At 42.0% G+C, this 24,389-nt stretch overlaps 1 protein-coding gene across 1 annotated transcript in view; it reads left to right on the forward strand.

Moving 5' to 3' along the window:
• The window catches only part of ptprga (protein tyrosine phosphatase receptor type Ga), a 413,560-nt gene that overhangs the window by 94,478 nt on the left and 294,693 nt on the right, over positions 1-24,389 (forward strand). Inside the window, exon 2 of the mRNA XM_051672679.1 lies at positions 11,062-11,154. Within this exon, the coding sequence (XP_051528639.1) occupies positions 11,062-11,154 (93 nt within the window). The remainder of the gene's footprint in view (positions 1-11,061; positions 11,155-24,389) is intronic.

Consider the following 24,389-nt stretch of genomic DNA (forward strand, 5'->3'; position numbering starts at 1 on the left):
GATTTCCTACATATATTGCAAAATTACAATTCATGTCTTTTGGAGTTCAACTTATTTAATGAGGAAAAAATTACTTAGTGCACCTTTAAAAAGAATAAAGTTGATGTGTGTATATCGCCTTATTGCAACACCTTTTTTGGTTCATCCAATCAAAATTTGTCTCGTTGAGAGTTCGGGAATCTGTGTCTGCAACTGAAGCCCTCATAACTCTCCTCGCTGTATCGCCGTATCTACGGAGACAGCCTGACAACAATGTCAACTCCCAATATCTTCCTCATAAAACTCTGCAGCTCTAATAGAGGAATGTAAATCAATTACGTCAGAATTCATTTAGTTGAGCCAGCCTAGATGGAACCCGTGGCGCCAGAGATTTGATCACAGACAGCATGCATACAGTACAGTGGCATTTACTGCATGGTTGTATCCAGATTTTGAAAGATTGAGCTTTAAGCTGATGTAGCTTGTTTTTGAACAATATGACATTATTTTGGTGTGTGATGTTTACCTAGCCTTATGTATGTTTCTGAGAGTGTGTACTGGCCTGTGTGTGAACAAAAGCTCTTTGTGCATATTGGACTGAATTGATGTTGATTGATTTCGACAGGGTCTGGAGGACCGGGGATTGTGTGTTTGTCTCTCTTGGATGTGTGTGTGTGTGTGTGTGTGTGTGTGTGCTGACATCTGTGCTTGATGTGGTGTGTATGTGTGTTGGTAATCTGGCTGTGAGATGTTCTAATGGTGGTTGGTCATTCTAGGTAAAGTATCTCTTTCTCTCTTTCTCTCTCTCTTCTAAAGGAGGGCAAGAGATGGAGTTCTCACTGTCTCAGTATCCAATGCAGGGGCAGAGGGTGTCAAACTAATTTTTGTTTTTAGCTTGCCCTATATAACACAGAAATGAAGCAATCAAAGTCTGTGTGAGTGTGTGTGTGACTTGACACTATCATACGTGTCAGTATGTGCACTTCATTGGACGTGATCCCTTTCTTGTAAGTTCCTTCATCTGTGTGTATGTGTCTTACTTGGGACACAAAAATTGCTGAAAAATGTCCCCAGAACTAAGCTAAATCAGGCAGACCTCCTTTTGGGTAAGTCCTCAAAGGGAAAAGTGGTTAATAATTAAAGTTAAAAAAATGTTTATGAAAGCGAAGCATAGACAAAATGCACAAATTATGACCGTTTTCACACAGGTTCCAGAACATTCCTGTCCTCCATTGGTCGACCAAATAGATAGTCCCTCCCCACACTCTGTTTTGGTAGTGCCAAACCTATCAATTTTACAAATCAACCTATAAAAATGCTTGCTTGTAGTTGTTTCTACATTTCACACTAGAATAAGAAGTATTGCAACATTTGAAAAAGTTACACACATCTTAAGTCTAAAAAAGCAAAAGGTTTTCTTTTAGGGGTTGGGTTAACCCTCTGGGGTCTGAGGGTGTTTTGGGCCCTGGTGAAGTTTTGACATGCCTTGACATTTGTGCTTTTTTCCATTGCTTAAAAACATATTAATGGCTAAAGTCTGATAACACTGTATTCAGCACAAACTGGGCTATAATAATATGTGAGCAACATGTATGTACATGTTTGTATTTTTGAGAAAATAATGTTTATGCATGGTTTTTGAAAAAAACAAAAATTTTAAGTCACTGAAATAAGGCCATATAACACATACTAAACATTCACAAGACTTTTGAGAACTGGATCTTGTAGCCTAAAGTTTTTGCTACAAAATGATGTGAAAACCATCCTGATCACTCATTCATACAAAACAATATAGTCGTTTAACTTTTGTAAGACACTTTTAGTGTTAGAAAGGCCATATGCGAGGAGGTGTGGATGATCATGAATATTGTTGTTATTTACACCTGAGGAGACAAAGACCCCTTCGCTGAGAGAGAATGAATGTGAGGAGACTTAATGATTGAATGTATTATTTGTAGCTTATTCACAAAATCAAGTTTAAATTAAAAGAAGTAATCTGACTATACATTTTCTTTACATAAAGACTTTACTTAAAAACTTTAGACCTACACTACTGTTTAAAAGTTTTAGATCTGTAAGATTTTTTTAATGTTTTTAAAAGAAGTCTCTTCTGCTCACCAAGGCTGCATTTATTTGATCCAAAATACAGCAAAAACAGTGATATTGTGAAATATTTTTACAATTTAAAATAACTGTTTTCTATTTGAATATATTGTAAAATGCTATTTATTCCTGTGATCAAAGCTGAATTTTCAGCATCATTACTGCAGTCTTCAGTGTCACATGATCCTTCAGAAATCATTCTAATATGCTGATTTTCTAATATGGGCATATTTACAGCACATTTTACACATTTACACCTGAACAGATATTTGCGAGCACAAGCTTTGTTGATGATAATGAGGCAGCATAAACACTAGTTAAAATATAATCTAAACATTCATATTATTTTTATATCATATTACATATCATATTTACATCATACAGCATACAATTTAAATACCTGCTTTAGCCGAAACAACATTTAAATGTAACTAAAACTTGCCTATTAGGACATATTTCAAATTTCAATACTTTGAATACTGGCTGGCAAGTCTAGAAATAGTCCAACTAGTAAAATATTTATATACATGTTTATATTAAATAGCATGTCAACTAATGTAAGTAAAGTCTTATTCATCCGAAATGGTATCCTCGGCTGGATCAAGTCGATCTTCAAACGTTCATCGTCGGAGTCCTGCTCCTCTTCTGAGGAAAATGTGAACTCTTCGTCACTATCCAGGACCATCTGTAGAGCTTCCTCACCTGTGTAGCATGCCATCTTCCAAATGCGCAGGAAAGTGAATGAATTTGATATTTTTTAAGGCACTGTTGGGGGCGTTTACCATTTGCATAGATCACCTCAGCACATTACCGTATGAATAGCATGCTCTGCGCGTGGGTGGGATCACATTAGCGATAATTAGCTGAGCCAGGAGAAACTGTACATCGCTTTGTTTCATACAGATTACATTGCAGAGAATATTAGTTTTAAATTTGTTTGTTTGAATTGTTTTATTTAAAATTAGACATTTTACGCTTTCTTTAGACATATGTTTCATGTTTGTCTGATAAGTATTCGCTGAGTTTCAATTAATTTTTGTGACATGTTTTAGAAAGATGCTCACGGAGACAGAGACGGCTGAAAGTGCACCCTGTTTATTTTCTTTATTTTACAAAAGCACAAGGTTTTGTTGTTATTGTGAGTGTACACAAATAAAAGTAGACCCTTTACAGTTTCTAATGATGTCTTACAATTATCTGTATGCCCAAAAATGTATTTTAAGTTGTTTCCGTTGTTATGAGGAAAAAATCCAGCAGGACGCGCTGGCGCATCCGTCAACCACTAAGGCCAAGAGATTAGAACAAGATTGTCATTTAGAACAAAATCTGGCCAAAAAAAATTTGTTTTTGCGTTCATTTCCATGGTTCGTAACAGCTCGTTTGGGTGAACGTTTAGGAACACTTCTAACCGGCTGCTAAAGACCTTCTTGATGCCATTGGTCCACATCATCGGTAGGTGTGACCTGAAGCTCCACTTACTACTTTGTTTATGTTTTTCAGTCAGTATTCAACATGAACACACTGGCATGCAAGACCATGTCATGTGATTTTGTTTTTTGTTTTTGTTTAATTAGTTTACAAAAGGAATCTCATCTACTCAAAAACTCTCAAGTGCCCATTCGCTCATGTGCCATCTGCATTGAAACCATTACCACATCTGCCCAAACTAAGATATGCCTCTATCACCATTCTTTTGTCTGTATTCTGAATATTAACAGTCATTTATAAACCTATCTTTGCAGTAGTATCAGTGTCATCATAAATGACAATAACAGAGTGAAATTGGCAGATATTATGGCCATGTATAGCATGTTAGCGCATTAGTGTCATGAATTCAGAATCTAAACAAGACAAATTAAAAATGTTCTACTCCATATATATTAATTTAAATCATCATCGAGTAGTTAAAACAGCTTCTTTTACTGACCTCATGTGAATTCTAGTCATGGAATAAGGCATAAAGTCAATTGATAACACATTTTAATTTCACATTAGTTAAGGTTTTACATGTAGCATCCTCATATTTAAATGCTCCTCTAAATGCCTCCCACAGCAATGTGAAAGGTGTCTCAATGTTCACAAACAATATACCGTTGCTCAGCTGTATAGAACTTATTTTTACCCCTGAACAAAGAATGAAGAAGAACTTCTCTAGAAGTATTTAGGTTAACAACAATGTTCCAATGCACTGAACCAGTGATACATATATAGAACTGGATTGCTCATGACGTCATATCAGTGAAGCCACTGCGCCGCCATATTGCTATGCCCAAACATTCCAATGTCCCTATTGACTTAATAGGAAATCATCTCATTTCAGCAAGTAAACATTAGTCATTCAATCACCGATTTTATATCTGAAATCAACATGTACATACCAACAGCGCAAACGTCCCACACATGTAATTATTTATTCATTTAAAGTCAGGAATTGTTCCTGTTTCTTGAAAGCCAGAGTGAGTTATGTGTATCTATATCAAACAGTATCCACCTCTAACAAACTTCATCAACGAATAGATCAGCTGAATGTAAACTGAATGTAAGTTCACTGAAACTGAGGTAAGATACAAACAGACATTTTCAGACTTATTTATTATGATCATCGAAGTGTTTGTTCAGAGTTACTTGTTTGATGTTTTTATCGAAAAGTGTCTTGTTCTCACAGTCACTTGAATAAGAGCGTGCGCTCTCTCTCCCTCTATCATATGCGCAGCGGGCACTGAGATTGATTAAAGTTGGTTAAAATTAAACTGATATGCTAGATTTAATTGGCAAACAAACACGTATTTATGGCATGTATCCATGTATGACTACTGAGAGCACATCACTATGAAAACAAGCGAATCCTGGGCATTTAAAGTGGTTTAGAAATCCCGGTTTGACTTTTTTAAAGTCCTATTCAGGGGTAAGGATGTGTTGTCACTATAAAAATGCAGATATTACAGCTTTTTCTATTTATATTGCAACTTCTTGACAGTTTGCCCACTTCCTTTGGTGATTGTTGTGCTGCACTGATAGACTGAACACCGGGGCAGGTGAATGCTCTGACATTGCAATCGACATATATCTTCTCCTTAGTAACGAATATTATCCAGAACAAGCTAATAAAACATTAAACATGATTGTCACTAGAGGGCAAAATGCAACTGTCATATCCGCAGGTCGGAGACAGTGAATCATGGGTGTTTGCGCCTGTAAGTCATTGACGCTCTATGAGAGTTTGGGCATACTAGATGGCCGCTCGAACACTTCTGGTAGCTTCAACTCCTGCTGGCAGTTTACCATTGCGTGAGCGATCCAGTTATATGTATATATATATATATATATATATATATATATACACACACACACTACCGGTCAAAAGTTTTTTGACAGGTAGTGTAAAAACACTTGACTGAAATGTTTCTCGTGATCTTAAAAATCTTTTGATCTAAAGGCACATGCTTAAATGTTTTAAATTAGTTTTGTAGACAAAAATATAATTGTGCCAACATATTAATTTATTTCATTATAAAACTAAAATTTCATTAAAAAAAAAAAGTTTTTGTAAATTGATGACTTGGACCAAATAATAAAGAAATGCAGCCAATAAGTGCCCAACATAGATGGGAACTCCTTCAATACTGTTTAAAAAGCATCCCAGGGTGATACCTCAAGAAGTTGGTTTAGAAAATGTCAAGAGTACATGTCTGCAAATTCTAGGCAAAGGGTGACTACTTTGAAGATGCTAAAATATAACACAGTTGTGATTTATTTTGGATTTTGTTTAGTCACAACATAATTCCCATAGTTCCATAGTTTTGATGACTTTACTATTATTCTAAAATGTGAAAAAAAAATTATAATAAAGAATGAGTAAGTGTTTCAAAACTTTTGATCCGTAGTATATATCAGTGCATTTAAAACTAGGAGTGAAGTGTCAAGCTATAGTGTTACCCCTGACACTGCACGCACTGCACGCAAGTCAAGTGTTGTAACACGACACTTAAAGTTCAAACAGTTTTAACTTTGAGCCTGTTTGTGCTAGACTTCCAATGTGCAGCCAATGATTTCCAGACAATTTGCATAACATATCATTACATGGGAGGTGTCGGTGCAAAAGTTAATCCAAGATTGAAGAGAGACAGATCCTGTGCGTATAGATGGAATGAGTTGTACTACACAGTGGCAAAGATGTATCATAACATTCAGAAAAAAAATCATCATATTATACACATAAAATCGCAAGTGACACCCTCTGCTTACTAAAGTTGAGTGGTCTATACAGTGTCCCTTTATGCCAGGCCTGTGCTGAGTGAAGAGCATTGAAAACAGATTAGAGCCTCTCTGGTTACCTGGTTCCTCCAAGAAAGACTGCTTTGCTTGGCCCATGCTGAGATCTCTGGGTTGGGATTTGTTTTTCGAAGCTATATGACCCCTCCTCTACCTTCGCTCTTGTAGGTCTAGAAATCTCATTTCTGGAAGGTCTCAGCTGATCAGATTCCAGGCAGCGTCTTGTGCATCAAAGAGACCCAACAACTTGCTGAGTTGGAACATAGTGCTGCCCTATGGTTGAATGTTGAGCCGCTGTTTGACAAGGGTGCCATCACTATTCCTCAATGATTTGGTGGTTTAAACCATTTGTACTCTGCTGTTGGAGATACCTGGATGATGGTAGGGGGTACAACAGTCTAAAGTACAACAATCTCTTGGGGATTTGCATCAAAGCTGGTATTGGCCAATGGCACAAACAGATGCTGGCGGTAGAGCTCTCCTAGAAGCAAGTGACCATGAGAGTTAACTGTAAGAGCAAGGTGTGGGAAGGTAAAACGAGCTTGGATGAGAAAAAAAAAATTAGTATCTAGGAGACGCAGCTCCTGAAGTGCAGACTCTTCAGAGCAGCTAAAAGAGGATCCCAAATCCCTCCAAGAGAATTACTCCCGGGAAGTAAGTGTTTGAGTGTCAGAGAGAGGTGAAGAGCTTCGATGATGGATGGACACTGAGTAAGGGAGGGAGAGAATGATTGAGGGGAAGAGAAAGAGAGCATGAGTGACATATCGGGAGGATAGCGACTAAGCTTGGCATGCCGCATTGCATAATTACATTTTCTGTTTAAACAGTATCGGCAATCAATAATGTAATTCATAGAGAAGCCATAGCATACCCTCTCATTGGCATTCACCGCCATGCCTGAGCCGCTATCCTGAAGAATTAGAGCAGCGAGGAGCAGAAGGCAGTTTGTCATTGAAACAAAAAGTCACCCATTGTTCATATCAGAATGTACTTACCCAGCGTGCTCGGAGAGGGAGAGAGGCCTTGTAAATTGCATTATGTTTTGAGTGATGGCTTTTAGGCAGTGTGTCCTTGTTACCGTAGTGTGGTCAGCACATCGGCAGGCTTGCTGGGGGAAAACGTGCCTGTTTCACGTTAAATGAATAGTTCTCCCAAAATGAAAATTCTGTCATCATTTACTCACCCTCATGTCATTTCAAACCTGTATGCTGTTTTTTTTTTTAACACAGAAAAATTACATTTTTAAAAATAGTTATGCAGCTCTTGCCATACAATAACAGTTCATAATGACAATGTCTGTCAAGCTCCTAAAAGGTAAAAAAAAAAAACATTCTAAAGGAACCATAACAGTAGTCTACACAACTTGTGCGCTATATTCTGGGATAGCTGTAGATGCAAGCTTTTACATACTTAAAGCTGAAGTATGCAATTTGACAGTGTTAAAATACTTTCTTCTATCCCAGCTTAATATGAAAAGACTTTCATAGGTTAATTTTCTCGAAAACTGTAAACACTGTGTCTCTGTGGCTCTATAAAAATTCCTGTGTTTGTTTTGAGCGACCCGCTTAAGCCCTCCCCAACAATGTTACTCAATGAATGGTGTGGGTTGAGGGCAGGACTATCTGACTGTTTGAACAACAGCAGACGAGGGGCGTATTCGAAAATCTGTTTTAAAAACATTGTTTATCTTTGCCATTTCATTTGGTGGTGCTAGTGGCACAGAAATTACATCAGCTTTAAATTTAAATCTGTTCCTTACACAAAAGTACTTTAATAGTGTTTTTTTCCTACCTGTGCTTTGGCTATTCTCTTCCTTCCCTTTTTGGTTACTTTTTTTGGGTCAGTCTAGATCTAAAATGGCAGTCACCCCCAAGACCTGCCACACTGTGTTTGCGAGTTTGGACATAGAACGCAGCTGTGAGGCTGATCGTATGCCGCCCTTTCACCCTTCCAGTGCATCCCCGACATCCCGCAACCAGACGCAGAGGGCCCGAGATCGCCTCTGATAAACTCACGCAAAAGCTGCAGGGGTGCTGGGATGTGTGCCATCCTTCCTTGCCCCTCCAGCCTCTGTTGCAAGTCGCAACACATTTGAATTGAACACGACCAGATCTCTGGCATCCTCTGCATACAAGAGGTTTTGACACACAGGGACATTTGCAAACACTATTGTGTGATCATGCGAATTAATTGGTGAATATACTGTGTATATCTTTTTTTACCATTTCATTGAAATGAGTCATCAGAGCTGAGAACAATTCACTAAAACAAACTGTCTCACAAGCTCTCAAACTCACAAACAAACTCTGCTCACTTGATTGTAAGGCTTTGCAATACAATGGCTGTACTACCTCACTAAATACTGTGCAGAATGTATGCTACCTGTTTATTTATTTGTAAAAAAAAAAAAAAAAAAAAAAAAAGGCTATTTTGTGTAAAAGTAGCTTAACTCTTGTTAGCCTGATCAAGTACTGAGTGAAGAAATGGGTGTTAAAATGGCTAATAATACATCAGGTTCATTCGTCCTATGGGAAATGGAATGTCAAGTCAAGCACATCTTGTAGCTGTCCCAGGTATCCATAAATACAGAAGATCTGCATACAAAGCACAAGCATACAAACTATATACAACAGAAATAGTAAGAGTGGTGTGGTAGGACGCTAATCCAAGCATAACATTTTGTCATGCTTTGTCATGTCATAGTGTCCAACCAGGCACAGAGGGGCAGAGATCGCCTCTGATAACCTCACACAGAGGCCGCTGGGTGCTGGGATGTGAGCTAACCTTCCATACCCCTCCAGCCCCTGCTGCAAGTCGCAACATATTCTCATTCAACACAGCAAGATCTCTGGCATCATCAGCAAACGAGAGGTTTGGGTTTCTGAGCTAATCTAAGCTTTTCAATCCTCTGGCATTGTAATTTCACAGCTTATATGAGCCCTAGAGCACTTAACAAGTAGGCGAAGGCATCTAGGACTCCTGTTGGTTTGAGTTTAGATTAGTTCGGCCAAGCTGTGGGACACATCTGGTCTGGGTGTGTCTGACAGCACAGTGGAACAGCTCACTGTTTACAGCTGCCAGCGCCCTGTCCACAGCCTCTTTGCCTCAGCACTTAGCGTTTTAGCCTTACGCTCTCCGGCCAATCAGGCCTTGTTTATTTATTTAGCCCCTCATACATGTTTAATGAGAGAGGGGGAAAGTGATCCCAGAACAGACAGGCTGTAAATACCACTGTGTGGGGGGCTATTTTTCTCTCTAATGGAGCATTTTTTTATTTTAATTTTTTTTTAGCTAGATTGGTTTATACAGGATTTAATGACTTGGTTCAGCCAGAGATCGCAGGCGGGGTTGTTATTGTGTTTGTGTGTGTATGAGGTTGTATCTTCTGATTTGTGTGTGTACCTTCGTGTGTGCCTGTAAGCTATAGCTCGGCCTTCTTGATTAGTTTGTTTGTGTATTTTAAATGGAACTCTCCAGTGGTCAGCCTATGTGGACATTTCAGTGGCTGATATGGATAACAAGAGAGTAGGGATTGGCATTTTCAATAATCTATCCCACAAAAACAAATAATCGATTATTTGTAAATTAAAAGGTACGTTAAAAATAACAAGTATGACACGCATGTGAAATTTATATAGCTTATAAACAGAAACCAATGCTGACAGGTTTTAGGGTAAGGCACATATATAAACATTAAGTCTCTATGAAGGCCATTATTTCACATGTTATTATTCAGAAAACAAGTGGTGAAAGTTGGCTTTTCATAAAATACGCTTTGCACGTTTTAAGATATTTAACGCACATACACACATATTGGTATGATAAGCTTCAGAGTTTCTTGTACAGCTTCACAGTTTCTTTCCACCATAAAAGTGGATCCTCATCTGTTGGTTTGCATGACTCCAACAAGAACCAAATATCAACAGAGTAAAATAAAAAATGAATTAAAATATAACAAGTATTGATAGTGCTAAACTAGGCTTTGCTTTCAAAAGCAAAGATGCCATAATATCTTTCATCAAACACCTTCACGACACACATCCACAGCACCCAGCAGTGGACTTAATTGTAACTGCAAGATTTGGTGAGAGATTCGGAGGGAAAGTACAGTATTCAGCACTGCTCACGGCAGGCAAATGTGCAAAGAAAAATTTGTTTGCGAAATTCGAGTAGTGTTTTTAATAGTTGACTAGCTGGTGCAGAATGAGTACTCGATTAGTCGATTATTCGTGCACATTCCTGCTAGAGAGCGGGGTGACCAATGTTCGATATTATGCTGATGTACTGTATGTGAAATAAGCTAGTAACATTTTTTTTTTTTTGTAGTAACTGAGATACATACGTATATACTCTGAGATTAAAAGAAAAATATATTTAAGTAGAAATTGTGCATTGTCCATTAACTAGGCTGTTGGTCGATTTGATAGGTATTTGCTTGATTTTTTGGCTGTCTGTGTCTTTCAAACAATCTATCTGTCTATCTGTCTGTCTGTCTGTTTGTCTTCGTCCTTTGACCACTTTATATTTATAGAGATGGGACAGGAAATTATGCTGGAGAACATTGGGGAATGTGTTCAGAAAATGTCGCAAGCTTGATTCGAATAATCATAAACGCATAACCCACCTCAGCACCACAGCTCAGTTTTCAGTGCATGTGTGTCACATCTTCAGGGGATCTATATTTTAAAAATGTTTTCTCTTTTTCAGCATTGGCTGAGGAGGAGAAGGTGGAGGATCATGACCGACCAATCGGAGACAGGCACCGCAGAGCGTCCGAAGAGTCCTACTGGGCCTACTCAGGTGAGCACACTCTACACTCACACACACAGAGACCCCCACTGAAAGAGAAACGTTTAAACTCCACTCTTCTGACTGTCATCTTGTTCCGCTACCACTAACACACACACACACACACAACCGTCCTCTGATAGACAGCTGGTCTTTCATCCAGAGTTGTCCACCTCACCCCCAGAGGCCTCGCCTTAGGGTGTCCTCTGGCTTTTTTCTTTAAGAATGCTTTGCTGCTGTGAAAGTGACTCTTGTCGTCCCTCTGAGCAATATTTGCAGAAGAATAACATTAAACTTTAACTATACAACCAAGCCTGAGGCAACCAATGGTCTTTATTTTATTTATTTAAATGCTTCCACTTTTCCCTGCAGTGGCTTTCTTTTGTTTGCCAGCATGACGGGTGGCCCCTTGCACAGATGTGGGTGACAAAAAAGTCTTAGTGCTTTCACTCTTGTGATCATGTAGTCTTCACTGTATTATTCTCTAATATCCACCATTTACTGTACTGCTAAGGTGTTGAAGTATTTTTAAAAGGACCAATATATTCATTCATAAACTGAGAGAGAGACTAGTATTGGTAGTATATGTGTAGAATAGTTCCCTATCTGTCACTCACTCAACGTTGTGTTGATGTAGTGACACTAGGGGTCACTCTTGGGAGCCCGAGACACCTCTGGTCTTTGATAAAAGGCCAATGAAAATTGGCGAGTGGTATTTGCATGCCACTCCTCCGGACATACGGGTATAAAAGAAGCTGGTATGCAACCACTCATTCAGATTTTCTCTTTTGAGCCGAACGGTCATGCTCACTGAGCTGAATTCCCACGACTGTTCATTCACCTCTGCTGGATCTGATGGCGCATTTCAGCGGCTTCTCCCTCCTCTGCACTGGTGCACTGCAGAGAATGCCCCTGGGCGCTTTGGCAGAAATAAGAGTATATTTCTCTAAAAGAGAGGCACACATGGAACGTCTTTTTAAAGACGCGTCTTTTTAAAGATGCCTTTCCGGTCTGTAGAGACCTGTAGGTTTACGTCTTCTCTGACGGCCAAGGCCTACGGTGCCGCTGGACAAGCCGCCACCGCCCTGCACGCCATGGCTCTCCTGCAAGTCTGCCAAGGCGAGGCACGAGGGTAGTTCTGCCCCGGGATTGATGCAGGAACTGCGCTCGGCGACCAACCTCGCTCTCCGAGTGACAGAGGTCACGGTCCGGTCTCTCGGGCAGACGATGTCCACATTAGTGGTCCAGGAGCGCCACCTTTGGCTCAACCTGGTCGAGATGGGTGAGGCTGACAGGACACGATTCCTTGCTGCCCCCATCTCCCAGGCTGGCCTATTCGGCGACACCATCAAGGACTTCGCCCAGCAGTTCTCGATGGTGGAGTAGTAGACGGAGGCTATCCGGCATATCCTGCCCCAGCGCGGCTCAAGATCCCGCACCCCGTCTACTCGTCGCCAAGGGCGTCCCCCTGCGGCGACTGCACCGGCTCTGCCACAGCCCGCCCCTTCGGCCCGGCCCTGGTGTGGAACCCACCACAGGAAGCAGAAGCCACCCATCTCGCGGCCACCCAGAACCCATGAAAGGCTTCAAAGTGCCCTTGAGACGGGCGACCCAGGGACGATGAAACCTGCTGCTCTGGAGCTGGTAAGCAGACCTCTCCATCTTTTTGTTACCTTTGCATTTAATTGTGTTGCATGGCCAAGTGGCTGCAGTACTCAAGAGTTCAGCAAGAGCGGTTTCCTTGTTCCCTGGGTCACGTATCCGGTGTGCACGGCCGTCATCACGACCACCATCCACCTCTCTATTTGGCAGGTTTGGCGCTCCAGCGGCGGTCTCCCGCCCCTGAGCGCCCAGATGTGGCACAAATCCGCCCTCGATGTGACAGTCTCCACGGGTCATTAGGACAGGCCTCTTCCTCCCCCATCCCAGGCTGTACCCGGGGTGGTCACAATGAGCCAGGTAAGTGCTTCAATGTCCTTAGACTCAGCACGGCCACGACATGGTGTGGCACCTCGAGCTCCGCCCCGCCGCGAGGCCCCACCTGCTGGTACGTCCGATGACATTGTCCCTTTGGTCCCCCTTGCGCGGAACTTGGACACATGGCTTGCGCTTTCCAATCCGTCGTGATGGCTGGTCCGGACCGTCCGTCTCTGCTACACGATTCAGTTGACCAGGTGTCCGCCCAGGTTTAGCGGTATTCACTTCACCTTGGTGAAGGACAAAAACACTGCTACCTTGCACGGAGATTGCTATCCTCCTACGGAAGTGTGCGCTAGAACCTGTTCCTCCGGCCGAGGTGAAGAAGGGGTTTTACAGCCCCTACTTCATTGTACCGAAAAAAGGCGGTGGGTTGCGGCCAATCTTGGACCTGCGAGTACTGAACCGGGCTTTACACAGACTCCTGTTCAAGATGCGGATGCAAAAAATGCATTCTGGTGAGCGTCCGGCATCAAGATTGGTTCGCGGCGGTAGACCTGAAGGACGCATACTTCCACGTCTCGGTCCTTCCTCGACACAGACCCTTCCTGTGGTTTGCATTTGAGGGTCAGGCATATCAGTACAAGGTCCTCCCTTTCGGCCTGTCCCTGTCTCCTCGCAACTTCACAAAGGTCGCAGAGGCAGCCCTTGCCCCGCTAAGGGAGGTGGGCATTCGCATTCTCAACTATCTCGACGACTGGCTAATCTTAGCTGACTCTCGGGACATGTTGTGCGCACACAGGGACTTGGTGCTCTCACACCTCAGCTGACTAGGGCTTCGGGTCAACTGGGAAAAGAGCAAGCTCCTCCCGGTTCAGAGCATCTCTTTTCTTGGTTTGGAGTTGGACTCAGTCTCTTTGACAGCGTGCCTCACGAACGAGCGTGCCCAGTCGGTGTTGGTCTGTTTGAAGGCGTTCAAACAGAAAACAGTGGTTCCACTGAAACATTTTCAGAGGCTCCTGGGGCATATGGCATCCTCAGTGGTGGCCACCCCGCTCAGGTTGATGCATATGAGACCGCTTCAGCATTGGCTTCAGACTCGAGTCCCGAGATGGGCATGGTGCCACAGGACACATCGCGTGGTCATCACGCCGGTCTGTCACCGTCTTTTCAGCCCTTGGACCGACCTCACATTTCTACGGGCAGGTATTCCCCTAGAACTGGTCTCCAGGCGCGTCGTGGTCACGACGGACGCCACCAAAACGGGCTGGGGCACTGTTTGCAACGGGCACGCAGGCGCCGGCTTGTGGATGGGCCCACGACTGCATTGGCACATCAACTGCCTCGAGTTGTTGGCAATTCTGCCCGCCCTGCGGAGGTTCCGGCCATTGATCCAGGGCAAGCACGTGTTAGTTTGGACAGACAACACGGCAACGGTAGCATATGTCAACCACTCTCGTTGTATGTCACAACTCGCCCGCCGTCTCCTCCTCTGGAGTCAGCAGCACTTCAAGTCGCTGCGAGCCACTCACATCCCGGGCAACCTCAACACTACAGTGGATGCGCTGTCACGACAGGTTACCCTCAGAGAAGAGTGGAGACTCCACCTTCAGGTGATCCAGCTGATTTGGAGTCGATTCAGACAGGCACAGGTGCACCTGTTCGCCTCCCAAGAATTCTCCCCAATGCCCGCTGTGGTACACCCTGACTGAGGCCCCCCTCGGCATAAATGCGCTGGCACACAGCTGGCCCCCTGGCATGTGCAAATATGCGTTTCCCCAGTGAGCCTACTTGCACAGACCCTGTGCAAGGTCAGGGAGGACGAGGAGCAGGTCATCCTGGTAGCACCCTCTGGCCCACCCAGACGTGGTTCTAGGACCTCATGCTCCTCGCGACAGCCCCTCGGCGAGGACCTTCTTTCTCAGGGATGGGGCGCCATCTGTCACACCCAACCAGACCTCTGGAATCTCCATGACTGGCCCCTGGACAGGATGCGGAAGACCTGCGGTGGTAGACATGATCACTCAGGCTAGGGCCCCCTCTACGAGGTGCCTGTATGCCTTTAAATGGCGTCTGTTCGCTAAGTGGTGTTCTTCCCAATGGGAAGTCCCCAGAGATGCGCAGTCAGATCAGTGCTTTCCTTCCTGCAGGAGAGGTTGGAAGGGAGGCTGTCCCCTTCCACCTTGAAGGTGTACGTTGCCGCCATAGCAGCACACCATGACGCAGTCAACGGTAAGTCCTTAGGGAAGCATGACCTGATCGTCAGGTTCCTTAGAGGCACCAGGAGGCTGAATACCCCCAGACCGTGCCTCGTTCCCTCATCGGACCTCTCTGTAGTTCTTCAGAGTCTACAGAGAGCCCCCTTTGAGCCTTTGCAGTCAGATGAGCTTAAGGCACTCTCCTTGAAGACTGCCCTCCTGACTGCGCTCACTTCCATCAAGAGGGTAGGAGACCTGCAAGTGTTCTTTGTCAGCAAAACATGCCTGGAGTTCGGTCTAGGTTACTCTCACGTGATCCTGAGACCCCGACCGGGCTATGTGTCCAAGGTTCCCACCACCCCTTTTAGGGACCAGGTAGTGAACCTGCAAGCGCTGGCCCAGGAGGAGGCAGACCCAGCCCTGTCGTTGCTGTGTCCGGTGTGCACTTTACGCATCTATTTGGATCGCACGCAGAGCTTTAGGATCTCTGAGCAGCTCTTTGTCTGCTTTGGTGCACAGCGGAAAGGAAGCGCTGTCTCCAAGCAGAGGATTGCCAACTGGCTCATTGACGCCATAGCTATGGCATATCATGCCCAGGACATGCAGCCCCCGGTAGGGCTACGAACCCATTCTACCAGGGGTGTAGCGGCTTCCTGGGCCCTGGCCAGGGGTGCCTCTCTAACAGACATTTGCAGAGCAGCAGGCTGGGCAATACCCAACACCTTTGCAAGGTTCTACAACCTCCGGGTGGAACCGGTTTCGTCCCAGGTAGTGGCATGCAATACAAGTGGATAAGCCCGGGATAGCCGGCTGGGTGTATCGCTTGCACATAGCTCCTTCCACCTCCTTTTGAGCTGAAGATGTGCGCCATTAATTCCCAGTAGTGTTCACAAACTTTGTTCCCTGGTTGACTTCCTCCGAGCCCTGTGGCAGTCGAGTTTCGGAGAGACGCGCTACCGGCCCAGTTCACATGCTAATTAAGAGTCCTGTTCTGGGGTAGGTGCTCCGCATGTGGTGGTTTCCCTTTTGGCAAACTGCATCTTCCTTGGGCAGAGCCCCTCTGCCCCAGTCTCCATGTTTGTAGTAACTCCTACAAGGATCTAGCTTGAAGACTCTCCACATGGTTGGAAAGACCATGTGACGTATTCTTCCACTTAAATATCCCCCCCTCGCTTTGGCTGAGGTGTGGTCTCTGCGGTGTCTTCCCCTTGGGAGGGACACCCCCCGACTAGACCTGGTGGCCCAGTCAGATAATCCCCCTTCTTTTTTAGGGAGTGGAAATAGAGAAGGGGAAAAGAGGCCACGACTGGGTTAAGCCTGTCTCTATCTCTTGGGTAGTCGACTTGTCCCCAAAGGGCCGTTCGACATTCATAACTATGTTGGGGGAGGTTACGTGTCGACCTAGTGTGCTGGCTATGAGGCACACAGTAGTCTGCCCACCACACACCGCCAGTTCACGTAACACAGTTCAGCCAATTGTGGCATTTCGTATAGGGACCCCTAGTGTCACTACATCGACACAACGTCGAGTGAGTGACAGATAGGGAACGTCATGGTTACTTGTGTAACCTCCATTCCCTGATGGAGGGAACGAGACGTTGTGTCACTACCCGCTGAAATGGCCGGACCTTATATCGGCTCCTCAGCATAAAACCTGAATGAGTGGTTGCATACCAGCTCCTTTTATACCCGTATGTCCTGGGGAGTGGCATGCAAATACCACTCACCAATTTTCATTGGCCTTTTATCAAAGACCAGAGGTGTCTCGGGCTCCCAAGAGTGACCCCTAGTGTCACTACATCGACACAACGTCTCGTTCCCTCCATCAGGGAATGGAGGTTACACAAGTAACCATGACATTATATTAGGTGTTATGTATAGAATTGAAGTGTGTGCTTTTGTACTATTTAAGAGCCTATTAAAAAGGACTTAGTGAGAGTGTACTGTGAGATGTCACATTCCCTTTGTATATGTGTGCGTGTGTGTGTGTGCGCGCACATATATTATCACATCAAATATGCCTTCCATCAAAGGATCTTGATGTTTTAGTGTTTTATTTTCTCTTCAAGTGATAATTACTGTCTTGCGTTTGAATACTTCCTGCTGATTGACGTTTGTCATCGTTCTCTAGCGTAGTTGCCTAGTTGACACTGGCCGAAAGCTATGAATAATCATATAACTGTGTAACTAAGTGGCTAGTCCCCCTAGTATGCATACCAGGTATGTGTGTGTGTGCCCAGATGTGCAAAACTACAGTACATATTTAAAATCGACTGGTGGGTTGTCTTAACCACTAAATGACTAAAAATGCAAACACTCACAGCATGAGACACAACAGCCAAAGACATCCTCCTGCATATACAGTAGATCAACAATTAATAAATAGTGCAGAATGATTCCAAGAACCAACACATATTAAATAGGGTAACTGACAGATATTCAACAAATAAATATGCTAAATATTTATAACCTTTTATTGCACACCAGTATCAAATAGATTTTTTGTTTTGTTTATCCATAATAATGGTTTTTATCAGCAGGGTGGTGGATTTGAGTGGATTTACATTTTCATTTGGCATTTTGATGGTTGTAGCAGTTGTGCTTTACCACAGCAAAAACATTAGTTATTATTATTATATTGTTATTATATTGTTATTTTTTTTTTATCAAGACTAACTAGTGGATTAGTTGGCCATCCTATCCGTCCCTAACATTGACAAATGTTGATAAATGCCATTTAGCCCAGTGAACTACAGAACTATAGGCTTGTGTGAAAATCTTTGGGTTATTCTCATCAGTGGCTACTGTCTGGGAACAGGACTGGGTCCCTGGGCTCTGGTTAGGGGTTTGATGGTGTGGGTCATCTGTGGCTGCTCCCACAGTTGCTGTGTAGGTTGTAGTGTTTTGAGACGTCTTTGGTGTCAATTTGTACAGAGCTATTTTTAGTCAGGGATGGATGGAAATGCAGCAAGTCTGTCACAAGTGGAGGCAATTAGTACATGCTAATTAGCAAGTAAGTTTTAATCAGTAACCTGGTGAAAATAAGTGATCATGATGCCACATTATGAGGACACTGGTATGGATAATTCATAAATAGACAACAATTAAAAAAAGAGTTTACAAAACTCTGTTTTGCAGATTGCCTGAACAAAATGTTTTATGAATTCCAGTGTCCCCAGTGTCGGCTCTTGTAGAGTAATGATTTTTAATTGTTGTCTTTGCATGGCAAGAAACACTATATGGTCAAAACTCCAAAACCATATGTGCTTTTTGAAAAAGTAATTTCAAAACCATTGGCATCACTACAAACCTGGTCCCTAACAGCTTCCACTCTTCTGGAAATTATATCCACTGGACGTTGGAACATGGCCACAGGGATTTGCTCCCATTCAGATACATGAGCATCAGTGAGGTCAGGCACTGATGTTGGCGATGGGGCCTGACTCGCAGTCTGCGTTCCAATTTATCTCAAAGGTGTTCAGTGGGGTTCAGGTCTGGGCTTTGTGTAGGCCAGTCAGGTACTTCTAAACCACTTCTTAGGGACCTTGCTATATGCATAGGGGCATTTTCATGCTGAATGAGAAAATTGTTGCCACCAAGTTTGAAGCACTCAGTTCTCTAGAGTGTCAATGAATGGTGTCACATTAAGATTTGTCTTCACTGGAATTACTGGAAAAACCAAACCTGTTAAATAGAAAGAGGTTTCCACATACTTTTGGCCAATTAGTTTTTCATAAAGCGCATATATCTACATGTGTGGTTGCTGGTGGTTATGTATTCATGCTCTCATGCGTGTAGTGCCCTTAATTCCTCGCTAGTTGCTGAACACCTATAGCCTCTCGTATGCAGGCTGTTGTTGACGAGCACAGATGACGGTGGCTCTATCCTCCAGGCAGATTTAATGAACTCAGCAGATGATCCTCACTCTAAGAGCGGCTTGCCATCTTGTTGAGTGGCTTTACTCTGTTTTTGCCCAGAGAAGCTGCTGTCGTACCCTCGGGTAACCCATCATTCTAGTCCTGCCCAGTTGCGAAGCCCTTACTGTCTGTGCGTCAAGCTCCATTATCAGTTTATTTATTGCTCTCTAAAGAGCCCTAGAAATTACGCTTAATCAAACAAAACCCCTAACAACATGTCTGGGGCTTCAGAGAACACTTATGGCCCATTGAGCCAAATTTAGCTTGGGCAGATTACACTTACATGGTGTTAGTTATTCACATATTTTCATGTGGAATTGGCCTTAGCACAATACTCAATTGAATTGAATTTTATACAGAAATTGCCAGGGTTATGCTGTGTTTCCATTCATAATCATATGTGGGATATTCCTACTTGATACTCTACATTGCCAAAAGTTTGTGGACACCACTTTCTAATTAACGGGTTTGGAAAGCTCCACTTAATTACAGTGAAGATGATTCTTAATACGATTAAAAAAAAAATGTTCTCCAACTAATGTAAAAGGCTTCCTAGAAGAGTGGAAGCTTTTACTGAGAATTAACTCAGCATAAATGCCCATAGTTTCTAAATGAAATGCTCAACAAACTTATGTGGTTGTGGTATTTAGGTATCTTTTGGCCATATTGTTTATCTCCGAGCATTTTGTTATCTGATGCTAAGAAGATGACGTATAAAGAAACATAATGGCAGAATTGGTTTAGGAGGTGTGTGATTATCAACATAGTTTCCTAACTGGATGTGTGACATCTAATGATAATCAAATTGCACTTAGTACGAAGTTGGAAATTTTGACTTTCTGAGCTGAAGAATTTGTGGAGATTTTTCGATGTTTTGCACGTGTTTTTGGAAAAGGAGTGTTTTTGTTTTTAGTCTGGCATCTGTATCAAAAATGTAGTGAAAGAAATGTCACCATATTTCTCAAAAATTATGCCTTTTAGCTTTCATTGATTATACATTCTTGCAAAACACTGTCACAGTGAGAAATTGTGTAATAATCTTAACATCAACATCAGCCACATAATATGCTGTTAAGCATACACACAAACAGCCAGAGTCAGATTTATTTGATGCGTAAATAGCAAAGCATTGAGTGATGTTGAAATGCTGTCCAAAACCATTCAAGGGTTATTTTGAGATGTATTATGCATTGCAAGTACTGAAGCATCCGTATTTTGACAATGAGGCACCATTATCTTTAAAGCCTCTAAACTGTAATGCCTCTCCCAAAAAAGTGCTAGATTTGGACTGTAAACAAAACAAGCATCTTTGAATGATTAATGAACTGAGTGGAGCTGCTCTCTGGCTAAGCACGGTATCAAAAACCTTGAAACAAGATCAATATCGTCTTCCAGTCGCTGACTACCACCCCTGGAGTCACGACTCCAACCAGGTCTCCTAAGCAACCAAATTGGTCACATGGGGTAACCTCCTTGAGTCGCGATTAGTGGTTCTCGCTCTCAATGGGATGCGTGGTAAGTTGTGCGTGGATCACGGAGAGTAGCATGAGCCTCCACATGCTGGGAGTCTCCGTGGTGTCATGCACAATGAGCCACGTGATAAGAAACACGGATTGACTGTCTCAGAAGCGGAGGCAACTGAGACTTGTACTCCACCACCCGGATTGAGGCGAGTAACCGTGCCACCACGAGGACCTACTAAGTAGTGCGAAATGGGCATTCCAAATTGGGAGAAAATGGGATAAAAATAATAATAATAATATCGTCTTCCAGTAACTGTCGGGCATCTTGCCTTCAGTTCCACATCTGAAGTGTATTTTCCATAGGGGCTATCTGTACGGAAACTTATCACCTCTAAAATGCAGGACTGCAATACCATTATGATCATTGTGTGCTAACCTCTGCCTATTCAACGGATATTCATTGTAAATCCATTGTGTTCTCAGCAGTGCTGCCATTAAAAAGTTTTAATTTAAAGGACGGAGAATGTTGAGTGCCTTTCTTTTCTTGTCAACCCACATAAGGTAATTCCATCCACAGATGCCACCATTGAATGAACAGCTTGAAGCCACAGCAGAGCTCTTTAGAAGACAGTATTAAGATGGAATTTGAGATGTTACATTATAAGTGCACTTCTGTTTGTTAAAAAGTCATCAGTTGGTAAATGCTATCTCATGATTTGGTTGCATATCTAAATGGTGTTAGAGCTTTCCCCTATTTTTCCCAATACTTTTTTTTTTTTCAACCACACTGTAAATATCACTTAATAGTTATCATTGCTTGCTGTGATAAACCACTAAAAATGCAATAATATTATGGATAAATAAAATTATATTTTTAATATTTTATACAAAACTAATTTCAAACATTTAAACGTAAGCCTTTAGAGGATTTTTAAAGTCATGACAAGCATACATTCATTCAAGTGTATCGAAACTTTTGACTGGTAGTTTATGTAAATGGGCACATGCATACTTTTTCTTCTTAATCATCATCATCATGTTTCCATTTCTATCATTGTCTATTAGCTGAGTGCCGGGGGCTGCCAGCTTTTGTTTAGTGATGTTGGCAATCTGGACACAGATGTTGACCTGCTCCAGATGTTGTGCAGAGCACAGCAGGTCGATCCTCATGTTTACTATTTACACTTAATCAGTAAGACAAAGTACTTCCTGTGGGGGATGTGTGTGTGTGAAATGCAGCTTGTTTTATCAAGCAATAGGGCTGGGAGATACACTGTCAAAAAATCAAGGCAACATAATGCAGTAAGATTTTTGAGTTCTCTCTTTAGTAACAAAAATTCTTGTTGAGAGAACTACTAATTTCTTTTTCAGCCAACTATCAATTCGCAATATGAGAGCTTTCATTTTGTCACCATTTAAATTATTTTGACATGAATTTAACTGCAAGCTTTGCCTCTAAAGAGAGGGATGTCTTGCAAGGCAAGGCAGTATGTACAACTGTGTGACATAAACACACATTAGACCTCAACCTTTCATGCACAGACCTCAATAACAGTGAGCCCATTTACATGCACACCAATACTCTCTAAAAAACTAAAATAAATCTGACAAGGCAAGAAATCCGCATTTGCATGACATTGGAAATAATGGCGTTAATCTCTACATTTTACGTCAAACCGTGAAGAGGCATGCGCTCAACATGTGTGCACATTGGATGAGCCGGTAAGAATACCGGGTAATGTGTTTACATGGCACGCGAAATTGGCGTAATGGGCAAAAATATACCCGTGTTGATCGGGTTACTCATAAGCTGTTTATGGCCTTTACATCTTTACAAATAAAAATGACTTGACTTGACACCAATAAAGGAACACAGTTTATTGCATTTACAGTGATTGTCAAAAAACTTAATTAAGTTAAAAGATGAGCTCCTAACATTACCACACAACAATTGACTAGCAGTGGCAACAAGAAACAACAATAAACAGCAAAAAATAAGCCTATAACACTAACCGCATAATTTATTTATGTTGCAATGCATGCTGGGAACTCGCATATCCGCAAAATTGTTTAACATGAAATTGTTCATTCAGACAGCTCTGTTAGGCTAGTTGGAACAACATTTGGGGAAATATTATTGGTCTAACTAACACGTGTTTTTACGTAGATGGAGGGAAAAAAATCCACAATATTTTTACAAAAAAATCCCTGTCCTACATTTTTTGTCTGTGAAAATCCTATTTCACTCTGAAATTTGCAAGATAGCAAAAGTAAAATGGGTTGTCAACCCTGTTTCATGTTAACTTTATTTCCGAATCCCAAATTGTGAGTCAAAGTTATTCTGATGATTTTTATTTGCTATTGCGGAGTAAGGAATTTCTTGCCGAACTGATTTCTGCTCTCTAAATTCCCACTAACTGGTAAATTTGAAGTAAACTTAAATGCCCCCAAAAAACCTGCTCTGTTGTTTTCCTCCTCCTTTATCTTTTCGACATCAATGAACTTTCTTCTCTGACAGCTTTTGTACTTTGAGACTCTGCTGCAGTAAATGGGGAGCTGCGTTGACTTTTGTCATTATTTGAGTTATTTTGACAGGGGTATTTTTCATCAGTTAGGCCACTAATTAGACGGCGACAGGCACATTGATGAGATAGATAAAGGAGGAGTGAGGAATTCATAATGCCCCATTTTCCCTCTTCATAAAGAGAGTAATTATGGTGGGTTCTGTAAGCCAGAGGAGCTGGCAGAACCCACTACAGCTGGATGTACTATGAGCTAGCCAGACCAGAGCTGTACCTGATTGAGCATGCTAATGAGAGACACTCACCTCTGCCTCTATCTGTCTCTCTCTCATGGGCTTTATGTATTTTAATTCTGCCTCTTCTCCATCAAGAAACAATAGTCTTTTGCACTCATTTAGCCATGGTTGTTCTGTCATGCTATGCTAAGTAATGCTAACTTTTGCTATGTCGAACTTTCTCTCGCTTTTAATTCTCTCTCTTTGTTCTCCTGAACAAGATACAAGATCTTAGAAATATGTTTAATGTACGTTTCTTGTTTTAATTAACCGTGGACTTTACTCATGCTATACTATGTATGCTAACTTTAGCTACTTTTTTGTCAAAGTTTCTGGGGGGAGGGGGGGCTTACCACATCCTCCACAGTTTTAGCAATAAATGCATTAAGAGTTAATATGCGTTATTTATAAAAAATTGTATACCCTTTCTTACATGCTGAAATTAGAACTTTCCTGACCCCTGACTTAAAAAACTTCTTTTATATGTTAAAAATGTATTTATTTTTATCTTTTTTTGATTATTTGTTTTCTTTATCTTATTTATGTATACATTTTGGTTGGTTTATATGTATTTTTTTTCTTCCTTCACCTGTACTTGTCTTTATGACTTAATGATTGTATTCATACATTGATCTTATTGAACATTTATATAGAAAAAAATCTATATATCTATTTATATAGAATATCGTATTGATTCGATATGGGACGCATAATTTTATCTTTAAATACGGGACGGGTGGCAACCCTAGTTACCACAGTTTTCTCAGTAATAATAAGAAAGAAAGTGACTTATATAGACAGAAAGCAAGAGAAAGGTTGTAGAGGAGAGATGGTTTAATATTGGTCAATAACTATATCTTTGATCAATTTGTTGATCTGTGCAGTCTCTCAGCAGTGAGAAACATAAGACCTGCTTTACTAGAATGAGCAGGTAGTGCTTATAGGAGAATCCATC

This window comes from Myxocyprinus asiaticus, chromosome 35, assembly GCF_019703515.2.
Source record: "Myxocyprinus asiaticus isolate MX2 ecotype Aquarium Trade chromosome 35, UBuf_Myxa_2, whole genome shotgun sequence".
NCBI classification, from domain to species: Eukaryota; Metazoa; Chordata; class Actinopteri; order Cypriniformes; family Catostomidae; genus Myxocyprinus; species Myxocyprinus asiaticus.